Consider the following 13,837-nt stretch of genomic DNA (forward strand, 5'->3'; position numbering starts at 1 on the left):
GCGTCCGCAACTGATTACTCATCCGGTTTAGACCTCAAAGATTTATCCTTACGCTTTTTAGCGGTAGCGGGCGTCTGAGGATCCGACGGCATGTTATAGTTACACCGCTTACCGAAAAAAAGCCTGGCACAGTCTAACCTTAGTTTAATGGTGCGCTTATTAAATCTAGCACAAAAGCGACACCCGACTAAGTCGTGCTCAGGCCCTAAGCAAGGTATACAGAGAGAATGATAATCCCTATGAGGTATCCGTTTCCCACAAGAAATGCAATTATTAACTTTTTCTGACATCCGGATAACTGAGGCAAGAAGACACTAAAATTTCCCCAACAGGGTACTTAGCCCAACTTGGTCTTCGGTCTGAAACTCGGTAAATGAAAATTTCAGAACGCCGAACGGCACTTGCAAACGCTGCTTCTGCTTCGGACCACGCGGCAAGAAAGACTGAGGATATGGCGTCGGTCATGTGCTTAAGTACTACTGCGTACTGACGTCAGCTCTAGGCGACAATGACAGACGCCAGCCTAGCCCTTTGGTATTCGGGCCGACCGAGGACAGCGGACTACCCACAGGTTATGACTGCAGCAATGCGAGACGAAGAACATCTGATAAAACGGCATCTGTTGCATGCTTTATAACCCTGACTACCCGACATCATGAAGATAAGCCAGCAACTGAAGCAGGACTCTAAGACCAATAATCAGGCCAACTGAGGGCTGCCTGCAAGCAGATAACCCAAATGTAATGACTGCAACAGTGAAACAGACATCTGACAGTGCATGGAGCCTGCTCTGAAGCATCGGTATTTCCTGCAAGACTCCCTTGTTGGAATTTGCAGGCAAACTTCTTTAAGTCTAAGGTTGCCAACCAGGCATCTTTGCCTACCACAGGAAGCAGCTGTTGAAGTGTTAGCATTTTGGGATTACCAGAAAGGTGTTTAGAATAGAGAGGTCCAGGATAGGATGCCAGATCCGTCTTTTCTGGGTACCCGGAAAAGTCTTTAATAAAAACCTTGTCCCCTTTTCTGCTGGGACAGGTTGAACAGCCCTGATACTTGGAGAACCTGATGTTGAGCCTCTACCCACTGATATGATGGTAGGTCTGGCCAACCATTTGGGGTTGGGTAGGGTTTGGAAGTGGAATCTGTATCCTTGGGAAATTATATTTAAAAATCATTTGTCCTGGGTAACGAGTTCCCAGTTTTTTGCATGCAGGGTGAGCTTTCCTCCTAAGAAAGCAGACAGCAGAGCAGGGCTTGGAAGGGTTATGGTTAAGTCACTGACATTTTTCCATAGGGGGCGTCTTACTACTTTCTGCTTTGGAAGTGGCAGTCCCCCACTGTGTAGTCAGACACTGTAACCTAGGTGGTCTGCTGTTCCTGGGTTTGGACTGAAGGTCTGGAAGAGACCAGAAAGGACCAATTCTTAGAAGGCCAATGCTTCCTAAATCTGGGAGGCTGTACTTGCAGGAAATCTTAACAGTTACCATAGATTTAGTTTTTTTTCCTCCATCTTTTTAAGGACTACTTCTGTTTGGTTGCCAAACAGGTAGTCTTTGTTTAAGGGAGCATCCAGCAACTTAGCTTTAACATAATCTGGCAAGTTTTGCCCCTTGACAGCAGCCCTGCAAGATGCTTCTGAAGAGTCAAAACCACATTGCAAAGTAGGTTTACAAACTTGTTCAGTAGAATGCATTAAATCCTGTAATTCTTTATGTTCATGGAGAAAAAATGGACAGTCTGTAGCCTGCAAAGAGCTATAACTAAAAGCTACACGCTACTAACACACTCGGTGAAGTGGATAGTCCAATGGGTAAGGCAGACAACAGATATGTAACCATCTTAAAACGCTGGATGAAAAGGAATATGGTAATCAGAACTGGTATCTGGCAGTAAACTTTCTCCAACTTGGTAAGGAGGGACTTGTTCTAATCACTTACTGTAACCTTGGAGGCTCTTCAGAACCAGTCTGAAACTACCTGGTGCCAAAGACCATTTTTGGTGTGGGGGTCATCCTGAATTTTTTTGAAATACCCTTGCCATTTTGCCAACGTGGATGAGGGTTTAGAGAACCCTTTACAAATTTTGGAGGGTAGAAAGATTCCCTCATTTAGCTTGCCCCTTTCTGCAGAGGTGATCAAAAAGTGGGATGAAGGACAAGAACACAAACCAAAGGGGAAAATTTTTGTTTTGCATCCTCTGGTATAGTTTTGGGGAGGTTTATTAGATTCTGAAAATGCAGCTAGACAAGAGACCACAGTCCTTGAAGGATCAGTCATGCATACTAAACAAAGCAATTACTAGTATAAGCTAAATTTAAAGGCACAATTAGAATAAACTTGCATGCGAGCCTAACCAGTCAAAATCTGATAAACCAAAGTGTTTAATTCCTTTGTCAGGTTTGGGGGTAGTTGTCTCCCTGCGTGAGACAATATTGCTCGATTTTGAGAAGGTTCATGAAATTCCTTCTGTAGCAAATTTTCTAAGCAACTGAGAAAGTGTACTCCCACTGAAAACACTAGCACATTCTGAAAATAGTGTCAAAGACAGGGAAGACCCCAAAAGGAGAACCAAACAGCTCTCTCCCCTTTGAGGGAGAATCAGAAATGAAGTTTCTGTCCCTTCATCTTCCTGTCCAGAATCAGAATCTGGAAAGGATCTCTTCCTGCAGAGATTTATTTTTTTTACCAGAAAGCAAAAAGGTAGCTAAATAACCTAAATGAAACCCTGAGCTAGACCCAAGTAAACTACTCCCTAAAGTAAATGCACATTTAGTTTCCCGTGTATTTTTGACAGGAATCACAAGATCAGTTATAAATGGCAACAGCTTTCCCCGGGGATGGGCACCATTCTAACAAAACAGAGAAGCCTTCCCCACAACCACTTCCAAAACTAGAAGAGTGCTCACTGAGGGAACCCCAGAGGATGTGGCTAACCTCTGGGTCCACAGTGGCTGTATGTGCTACACCACAGGAGTAAGAGGAGTGACCTGAGGTACAACTAATGTCCACAGACTATCCTACCTGCAGAAGAGGCAAGCCACTAGCCTAGTTGGCAAAGGCAGTTTGCTTAATTTTCTTTGAGAGTCTGGAAGAAGGACAAAACATGGGGCTACCAATTTGTTCAATGGTCAAGCCAAACATAGTGCTTTTCCCAGGGAAATTAGCAGCAACACAGTAAAAAGCATTTTATCACTCAGTCAGACCCAGAAATTAAAACAGTTTCTCCTCAGAAGAAAATGGTTTTCAATTTTAAAACCACTTTTAAACAGGAACACTTCCGTTTAAAAACGCAATCTCAACACTCCCTTGAAAACAAAATTCCGAGCTTCAACTCTCCTGGACAGGACCCCCCCCCCCCCCCCACAAAAGCATCAGGAGCAGAGTCTTTGGCAGTATGAAAGCTCTGGAGGGCTTGTCAGCTCAAGCTGCACGTGAAAGGTGCGCCCTTTGCTTTGGAAGCTGGTTTTCCATCCTATGGAAGATACAACTCATGGCTTAAGCTACTGCAGCAATGATCAAGGTGATCATCTTTCTTCTTGACCAGAAGACAAGGAAAGTGTTCTGTAGCAAATATGAGTTGTCTGTATTCAAGGAAACAAATAGGAACTGGGAAGCTCTCTCACTAGGCTCACCTTTTCTGTTCTGGAAGCTTTCCCTGTCCGTGTAGCTATACTAGCCCAAATACAAGTTCATCTGGACAACAGAAGACCCCCTCCCAAAGACTTGCCTACTAAAGGGCATTCTTACAGTCTGAGGATGTGGTCAATCTAGTCTTTGGTAACTGGATTTAAGACCAAAGGGGATGATGTTGGAGGAGAATGGTCAGACGAATAAGCAATGGCCATAGTCAAAAATTTCTAGCCCAAAACCTGAAGTCCAACAATTTTCTTCTTGCAGACTGGGGTAAAAAAGAGGGTGTACCTTAGGCAAGCCAATAAAGAAACTAGACAAAAGGAGGATAACTGAAGACTGAGCAAGCACAGTATCCTACCCCTAAAATACCCACGGTCTAACAAATTCCAGTTAGAAACTAAATTTTTCACCCCCAGACAAACCCCAAATTCCTCTTGCTCTTTGTTGAAATTAAGTTTCTCTCAGTGTGGAACTTGTATGCCCCAGTTTGATGGGGCACTCGAGAACAAAATCGCACAGGAGACTTGCACACTTACTGAGCTGTGACCATTGATAACGCTTGGGAGTTTTCCTGTAAATTTTTTTTTAATCCAAAAAGTCCCAAGAGACCTGAACGTCCAAATGCCTGCTGCTACAGTCAGAAGCCTGTAGTCAATCACCAGGTAAGCAACTGACCACCTACTCTGCAAGTGCCCAAGTCAGTAAAACAGGTAATGGACAAACATATCACACTATTACTGCACGACAGAATAAAGTCATGTTAATGAATAGCACAATTTCTCTCACCTTTCAGATCAGAATTCTCCCTCCTTCAGAATGGCAGGTTTTGCCAAATTAAGATGTCTAAAATTTTTGATTTCAACTTGCTATTTTTGTAGTGTGTGTAGGAAAATTTTAGTCCTTTGTGCTTATCCGCCTCGGCAAGGGTGAACATGGTTACGACAAAACTGACGCATAGGGTGAAGACAACTTCATTTTCTTTAAGTTCTCTAAAAACTCTAGCTTCATTCTTACACAAAAACCAGATGTAAAAGGTGAGCGAATAACCAGTCTGGATATAGTCAGGCAAGTTATTACACCGCTCGTATTAAATTCAAAATTCTCCAAGTTATGCCGAACCAGACACCAGTTAAACAGGTAAACAGATCACACAAACTTCTGCGAAAAATAACTACTGGCTTCTCTATAGAGAACAAATAAATGTCCCCCCCTGCATAACCACAGAGGAACTAGATTTTTGGGGGTGGGATGGTGGATATGGTCTGCAAACAGAAGTAGTCAAGACTTTACAGATTGCACATTTGCATGGTCAATGACTAGCATTTCATTCAGTAAGAGTAAAGGTTGGACCTCAGTTAACACTGGTCTTAATCTGTATTGGCTAATACATGCTCATCCATAACAGATCCAACCATGTGTTAAATGCAACTAAATAAGACTGCAACAGTTACTGTGACCAAGTCTTTACTTACCTACAAAGTAGAGTGAAAAAACTGCATCTGGTTTAATTCTATATGTACATCTGACATATCTTGCTACAAAATGTAAACTGCTTACAATCTCCACCCCATTAACCATTACTTTTTACCATTAAATCAAGAACTGATCCTGCCACAAGTATTTTTACAACCTTTCAGTGTAAGCTACACCCATGCTTATGCACAACTTACCACTCATCCCTGGCATTGGTGGTCTCATTCCTGGGGGAGGCATTCCCATTGATGTTCGACCAGGTGGTGGTCCCATAGGTGGGGCCATTGGTGGCCTCATTCCAATAGGTGGTCCCATCATTCCTGAAAGACAAGCCACATCAACAAAAGTGTACTCAAGGCAGGGGAACAAAGTTACATTCTTACCATAAGACACCCATCAACTTCCAACCTTTTGAAATCCTCAAAGTCTACTGTGCATCTAAAAATCCCACAGGACAAACATTGCTTCCAATAGTACAATATTTGGTTTGCCCAACTAATATGAAAACACTAATTTAGAGAAAATGGTGCTAAATAACATCTACTGTGCACTGCAATAGGGGTGTGTATATTAACAGCTAGGTGAAATCAGCCATTTCTTGTAGTCCGTAGCAAGTAAAATAAACTGGAAATAAAAAAATACATATACTAGGGAACCTGGCATCATGGCAGAAAACTTCCACAAACTCAGGCACGTGTGTGCACTTAACAGATGCACCAAAGGAGGGACAGTGCTTATAGAAAGTGTTAAAGTTTATGGTTAGACAAAGGTGCAGAGAATGGACCATGCTGTGACTGTAAATCTTACTTAAAAGAAGGTCAGATTTGGTTACAGCCCACTCTGTTGATAACCTGTAAATACAAATGACAAGATGACATTGTAACACCCAGAAACTGATCAGATACTTGAGGGAGATGTGCATATAAGAATTAATTTTTTGCCCAAGCTCTGGATCCCACTAATGCAAGATCTGTGTTGCACAGACATATGCAACATATTCAAGATTTGAAGGCTGGGAGAGAAAAACAAGCACTTGCAAACTGGGTGTACAGTATTAGCCTGCAGTATCAAGAACTGGGGGAATCACTGACTAGCTTTAACTGACAAGCCATTACCAAGAACAGTTTTCGGAGACCAGTACTCAAATCAGAGTGACTAACGTTACTTTCAGGGTGGTACAAGGTATTGCAAAAGGGAAATAGAGTAGTGATAGTTTTTGGGGATGCTTTACACAGCCACCTTTGTCTTAACAGCACATCTGACTGCCCCTCAAAAAACACACCCACAAACACGCAATACCCACAGATGAAGGGAGCAATTCCCAAAAGCACATGTCTTAACATGTGACCTCACTGTCACATACAAGACTAATTAGTGGAAGCAGTAATGACTGTGTGCTTACTAGTAATTGAAAAACTGCTAAGTTACTCCTACTGCTTCTCTGCAAGTGAAACCCCTTTGATATACACCACAGTCAAATCTGAAAGAATGGCTAAAGGCCTATCAAGGAACGTTTGCAAGACATGTAAGGAAAGAGCAACTAGAAACTCCAAATACAATTTGATTCTCAAGGGGCCCATGCTGCTTAATTTCACTCACTGCACATAGACTACCTCTCTACCCTATGGCAAATGCATTTGTGGTTCGGATACAATTATGAATAGAAGTCCAAAAAGTATTCCTCATACAGGACTGGGTCGGTGGGTCCACCAAGAGAGGCACTACATGCACATGTATTTCTAAGCAATCTTGCACAAAGTTATCATGCTGGCACCACTATAAAACTACTGCAGCTGCCTTCTGTATAGGTTTGTTTGAGGCACAACATAACTGCTGCTAAAAAAGTTTGATCACATTCCACAAACATTATGGCCAGGCAATCTGTTCTGGGAAACATACGACTAGCACATGGTGGCATGCAAAATGGACGTGCATTTTGCATTGGGGCAAATTGCAAAGGCTCACAGACTATGCCCAGAAGAGTGCCTGCGTGGATCTTTTGACAGCAGCATACAGTTTCTGTACTGGAACACATGACTATACTGGTGAGCAGCTACTGCCATGCTACAGCAAAAACAGGCAGGCATCTGACTGGACAACTTGTGTTTACCCAGAAATAAAATGTGCCCAAGTCCACTCTTCATAAGCAAGGGAGAAGGATTGTTGACTGAAATTCTTGCCTGGCCAGAAGCTTTAAGCAATCATGGTTCAGAATGGTCCTCAGTTTACTATTTCTACCACTGGCCTGGAGAGATAGCTGCTCTAACTAGAGAGCAAACAAAATGAGCAAACAGTTGAGGAAAACTTTAATGACCAGAACTTGCAGCAGCAAAACAAAACTGCACAGCATCAACATGGAAGACTAACCACTGTTAAGTCAGATACCAACGCGCCCAAATACCTCCTGCTTGTAATAAAGTCATCTACATTAAGAGATGATAAAATTACTCCTCTACAGTCTTGAGCACACCAAGTACTTCAGTGTGTCTAAACCAGAATAAGTTAAACATCGATTCACTGTGATCTTAATTTCATTATCCTAAAAGTAGTGTTCTTCAGGGCAACAATGTAAAACAGTCTATATGGTATGACATACAGCATTATCACAAAACACCAAGAAAAATTATTGCTGAATTTTAAGGAAACAAGGCTCTCAAGTCAGTACATAAAAACTTTTGCTCAGCTAAAAAAAAAATGCAGTTTTTAACATGGTCACAAAATGCACCTGCTAAACTGATGCCCAGTCAAATAAAACAGCAGCACTTAGGATTCACAACTTTTACAGTTGCTATAGACATGTGGCATTGGGGGGGGGGGGGGGCGACTATGCCATGTCAACTACCAAAGTAGGCTTCTAAAAAGACAGCACACAGCTTTTTCAGCATGAAAAAGGCAGTAAAAAGTTCAAAATAGTAGAACTGAAGTGCCGACTTGCAAGTACACTGCTACCTGGATGTCGTAAGAGCTTTGTAGAAGAACAAAAATAGACTCAGCTTTAGTATGCGACACTGTTTCCAGAAATGTAAGATGGGGAAAAAAAGTCAAATGCAGCCAGAGGTTAAAATAAGCGAGAATCTGGAGGATTATGCAAATTAAAAGGATGGAAAATGGAATGGCCGATGTAAGAGGCTTCAAAAACAAAGGAGAGAAAATCTGAATTTCCTGCTACGAGAAACAGGAACGCATTTTCATTATACAGAAACATATGAAACTGCACTGGTGTTACAAACCACATTGAGACTGAGCATGCTCCAAACCTGCCTATGGTAGAGCATTATTAAAATTAGGGACTACCACAATGTCTGTGGAAAATGTTCATTCACTGTAAACTAGTCAGGTTTGAGTTATAATTTGCCACATCTAGCTAGTCTTCTGAATACTTTTGTTGGATACAGAACAGACTGAGGAGGATTAGTCAGCAAGGTGAAGAGATCTTGCTGCTCATTCTTCTGACAAGGGGTTGGTGTGGAAAAGAACGGCCAGTGGAACAATTTTTCTACTTGTCCAAGGGAAATCGCTTGAGCAACAAACATTCCGGGAGATGAGAATCAAAAGTTATGTTGGACATGAATCACAAACCAGTGATGGGAAACTGAGAGGATCAGGAATACCACCAGCAGTAATGTAAACTTACTGAATAAATGGGAGAATAAAGCATCTCTCCCCAAAGATGTAGTTTTAGTTATGGAAGAATAGTCTAGACTAAAAGTTGATTACATGGCAAACTAAACCACAACCCTTTGTCATTTATTTTAACAATGAAGAGACTAAAGTTAAAAAACATTAAATTTTATGACAAACTGAAGGTTGGAGTCAGTGGTATTTTAAATAAGGTTGGATGCAGTCAGTGGTATTTTAAATAAGGTTGGATAGTTAAAGTGACAGCTGTTATATGCTACAGAAAGTACTTAACTGCAGGACCCCACTTAGTGCAACGCCCCAAATTGAAAACAGACTCCTAGGCAGAAATGAAGCATTTCCTGAAAGCCTAATTCGGATGTGAAGATCAGTCTTCGATATTGACAGCACAATCATAAGAGGACATGGTCATACTGACCATATCGTGACCATCAAGATATTGGTCTACGATTCAGTTTAGGTGGCTGAAGTCCAGAAAGTACAGTTTTGTACCTACCATAAATGTAGATGTTAGAGTGCTAATACAGCTGCAGTCATAACAGATGTGTTCTCCTGCAGTCAGGTGGGTCCTCGGTAGGCCTAATTCCAAAGTCTAGGTCCGGCGTCGGTTGTCATCGCTTCTTCCCTGACGTCAGTGCGACAGGGGTATAAAAGAACCAGCCGACGCCATGTTCTTCAGTTTTTCTTGCCCAAAATGTCAGGTGCCCCCAGAAGGAAGGCAATACATAAAATTATGAAGTAATGCAATGCAATATAATCAAAAAACAGTAGTTGCAAGCAAATACACCATAAAAATACCCCTAGAGAGGAATGAGGGAGGGAAACCTGGACTGCAGCTGTATTAGCACTCTAACATCTACATTTATGGTAGGTAGAAAACTGTACTATGTTCATCGTGCATACAGCTGCAGTCATAACAGATGGGTAGAATCCCAAAGCTAAGAAAGGGGTGGTAGGCACTAGGTGGAACTAGGAGCAGCCAAAATGCCCTGCAAGACTGCAGTGGCAAAGCCTGCTCTAGATTTGGAGTATAATGGTAGGTTGTAGTGTTTGGAGAAGGTATGCACAGAACTCCCAAGTGGCTGCTTCAGAGATATCCTTGGTAGGAACTCCTCTAGGAAGGCTGCAGAGGTGGCTGTGGCCCTGGTGGAATGAGTTCTAATGCCTGTAGGAACAGTTTTGCCATGAAAGGAATAGCAAAAGCGTATATGCAGTGGGCTATCCATTTTGAGATTGTCTGCTTGGAAATTGGCTTTCCTTGAGCTCCTACCGCATAGGCCACAAAGAGCTGTTCTGATTTTCTGAAAGGCTTTGTTCTGTCCAAATAACGCAGTTGCCTGTGGATGTCCAAGGAATGTAGTAATCTCTCCTTTGTTTTGAGGATTGGGATAAAAAGTAGGTAAATGTATGGCCTGATTTAAAGCTACCCTGGATACCACTTTAGGCATAAAGGAAGGGTTGGTTCGTAATGAAACTGTCCTGATGGAAGATAAATGGCTTGACAGCCATGAGGGCCTGTAGTTCTGAAACTCTACGAGCTGAAGTGATAGCCAGAAGGAAAGCTGTTTTCCAGGACAAATATTGCAAATCTGATGAAGCACCTGGCTCAAAAGGAGGCAAAGTCAGTTTTTCCAGAATGAAATTTAGATCCCAAGCAGGTATAGGTTGTTTCCTTGGAGGTCTTAAATTCTTAGCCCCTCTGTCTCAGGGTGAGAGAATAAAGGAGGATCAGTGTTGTATTCTGCAGAAATGGCTGAAGCATGGATTTTGATGGAGGAGAACGAAAGTCCACTGCTTAGTAGTTCAGCCAAATATTGTAGTATTTGAGGTAAATTCAGTTTTCCAGGGTTCTGGCCCTTTTTCTCATTCCAGACACAAAATAGTTTCCATTTTGCGGAGTAAGCTTTTCTAGTTGATGGCCTTCTGGCCTCCAAAATGACATCCTGCACCTCTCCTTGGAGAGTAGGGCCTGCTGTGATGCTAAGGAATCTTCCATGCGGCTAGATTGAGTGTTTTTAGCTGACTGTGAAGAGTTTTGAAGCTGTGCTGAGTCAGAAGAGGCATTAGAGGCAGGGTCCATGGAGGGGAATGAGTCAGGCTCCTCAGGAGTGGGTACCAGTGTTGCCTTGGCCAGTCCGGAGCAATCAGGATCATCTTTGGTCTGTCTGCTCTTGTCTTCAATAGGACTGTGGGCAGCAGAGGAAGAGGCGGGAAGGCATAAACTGTCATTGATGTCCAACAGAGAGAGCGTCCACTTTCCAGGCCTTTGGGTGGAAGGTCCAAGCAGAATTTTGTCAATTGATGATTTTTGTGGGAGGCAAAGAGATCTATGTCTGGCCTTCCCCATTCTTGGATTATTTCTGTAAAAACTTTTGGATGCAGCATCCATTCGTGTGGATCTGTCATATTCTTGCTTAGGTGGTCTGCCAGCATGTTTTCCTGGACTGGCAAGTACTGTAAGTACATGGCCATGTTCCAAAGTGATATGGCCAGTCTGCATAGGGGATAGGAATGTGTTCCTCCCTGCTTGTTTATGTACCACATAACTGTGGTGTTGTCAGTTCTTATCAATAGTTGACCTGGTTGTAGAAGGTCCTTGAAAGCTATAATAGCATTTATTACTGCTAGCATTTCTTTTTGATTCATGTGAAGGTGCTTTTCTTTTTGGGACCATTTGCCCTGAATGCACCGGTCTGTCATGTGCACCCCCAAGGCGTAGTCCGAGGCGTCTGTTGTGATGACTTGATTTGCTTGTGGCTTGCTGAATGGAAGACCTGTGTTTGCTTGACATGCTTGAGCCCACCACAGAAATTCCTTTTGCAGACCTGGAAGTAATGGTATTATTGTTTCCAAACTGTGGCTGTGTTGAGACCATATGTTTTTTAGGTACCATTGTAGTTCTCATATGCAGCTTTGCACATGGGATTAGCAAGATGCAAGATGCCATGAAATCCCAGAGCCTGCAGGATTTTCCTTGCAGTCAGCCTGGTGCAATTTGCCAGTGTTATGAAATATTGAATTAGTTGCCCCTGCTTCTCTGGCGTGAGGTAGGCCCATCTGGGTGTTTGTCCCCAAATTGGCACCCAGGAAAATTATATTTCGAGATGGTATTAGCCTTGATTTCTCTTTGACTGTGTATCCCAGAGAGTTTAATAACATTATTACATAAGCCAGATGTTTCAGAAGTGCTTGCTGTCCGCTTGGATCAGGCAGTCGTCCAAATAAGGGTATATTTGTATCCCTTGAAGTCTGCAGTAGGCAATTACTGATGCCAGGCATTTCGTGAATACTCTGGGTGCAGTAGATAAGCCAAAGGGCAATGCAGAGAATTGATAATGGGTTGAACCTGCAAGAAATCTGAGGTATCTTCTGCAATTTTGTCTGACGGAGACATGCAGGTATGCCTCCTTGAGGTCCAATGTTACCAGCCAAGACTCCTTGCCCAGCATGGGAAGAAGTTGTTGTAGAGTGAGCATCTTGAATTTTGGTAAGAGTAGGAATGTGTTTAGGATGGAAAAATCCAAAATAGGTCTCAAATATTTTCCCTTCCTTGGCACCAGAAATAGCCTGGAATAAAAACCTTGACCTTGTTCGTGTGTAGGTACCTCTTGAATAGCTTTCATGTTTATAAGATCTGAAATTTGCTTTTGTGCCTCTGCCCTGTGTGTGGCAGTTTTGGCATGCCTCTCATTTTTGGAAGGGTATGAAAGTGGAATTTGTAGCCTCTGCTTATAATGTCCAGGATCCATTTGTCCTTTTTTGAGAATCGTGCCAGCTTTCCTAAGGGGGCTGCCATTTGAGACCTGGTTGGCCTGCAAAGGGGAAAGTCATTGGGTATGCTTTCTGAAAGCTTGTGAGTTGTCCTCACCACCTCTGTGTAGGAGCTTGGCATTGTCTGCCACGCTCCTTGTGGTTGTCCTCTGCCCCTCGGGCGCTTCTGTCCGTGGCAGGAAAGGACCAGTTTTTGGAAGGCCAATTTCTACTAAAACGTGGTGGTTGAACCTGCAGAAATTCTTTCACAGTTTGCATTGATTTAGCTTTTTCCTCCATTTTTCGTAACACTTCCTCAGCATTTGCCCCAAATAGTACATCCTTTTGAAGAGGGGCGTCTAGTAATTTAGCTTTGACATGATCAGGCAAGGTTTGTTCCTTGAGCCAAGCATGCATGTGTATGACAGCCTGTAACAGCAGCTCTACACGAGGCCTCTAGAGCATCAAAACCACATTGTAAGGTATGTTTACCCACTTGTTCTGCACTATGCATCAAATCCTGTAACTCCTTCAAATCTGGTTGTTCAGGTTGTGACATTTTACTTTAAAATTGAGATAACAGAAACTGTTGGTATTTTAGCATATGAAACTGACAGTTTAAGGCCCTCATGGTTAAGGTAGCCGAGGTATATACCTTCTTTCCCCACCTTTCTAAGGATCTGGAATCTCTCTCTGAAGGCAATGGATTTTTGGCAATGGAAGCCTCAACTCCCTTGGGTCCCTGTGAGATGGTTTTTAGGTCAGCAGCATGGCTTTTGTAAAGAAATTGGTGAGAGTCAGGAACCCTGTAGTACCTATCAGGCTTAACTGGAGCTGGAGTTGGAGGCCTGCCTTAACCCGGACTCTCTGAGTAATCATCTAGGATGTCCAAGACAGGGGGTATAGCCAGAGGCCTGTGCTGGGGTAATAAAAGAAATTCCCCAAGCCTTTTCTTGGAATCTGAATAATCCTGGCCTTCCCAGAGGAAGTGTTCCCTTAAGGTATGCAAAGTTTCCCCACAGAAGGGTACAGAAGGAATAGACTCCTCTGCATCAGTCTTCAAAAGGGGAGCAAGCCTATTCCTGATCAGAGTGTTCTGAAATAATGGATCCCTGATCAGAGGAGGGGGAATCTTCCTCCACTCTGGGCCTTTTGTCCGGAGGTGGCTGAGAACCTCTGATTAGAGTAATTAAATCCTCAGCCATTTTAAGCACCTGTCTCATAGGCATGGGGCCTGGAGATGGGCCCTGTATAACTGGTCTCTTAGGGTGCATGGTTGCTTTAGACTTGGTGAAAGCCTTGATGGAGAAAGAAGAGAAAGGTCTGAAAACACCTTGAGTGGA

General features: G+C 42.9%; 1 protein-coding gene across 1 annotated transcript in view; it reads right to left on the reverse strand.

Annotated features, from left to right (window-relative positions):
- The window catches only part of LOC122817013 (small nuclear ribonucleoprotein-associated protein B'), a 293,067-nt gene that overhangs the window by 66,371 nt on the left and 212,859 nt on the right, over positions 1-13,837 (reverse strand). The window contains exon 6 of the mRNA XM_044090125.1: positions 5,303-5,425. Coding sequence (XP_043946060.1) covers positions 5,303-5,425 — 123 coding nt within the window. The remainder of the gene's footprint in view (positions 1-5,302; positions 5,426-13,837) is intronic.

Source organism: Protopterus annectens, chromosome 12.part0 (assembly GCF_019279795.1).
Source record: "Protopterus annectens isolate FY-2018-M chromosome 12.part0, PAN1.0, whole genome shotgun sequence".
Taxonomy (NCBI): domain Eukaryota; kingdom Metazoa; phylum Chordata; order Ceratodontiformes; family Protopteridae; genus Protopterus; species Protopterus annectens.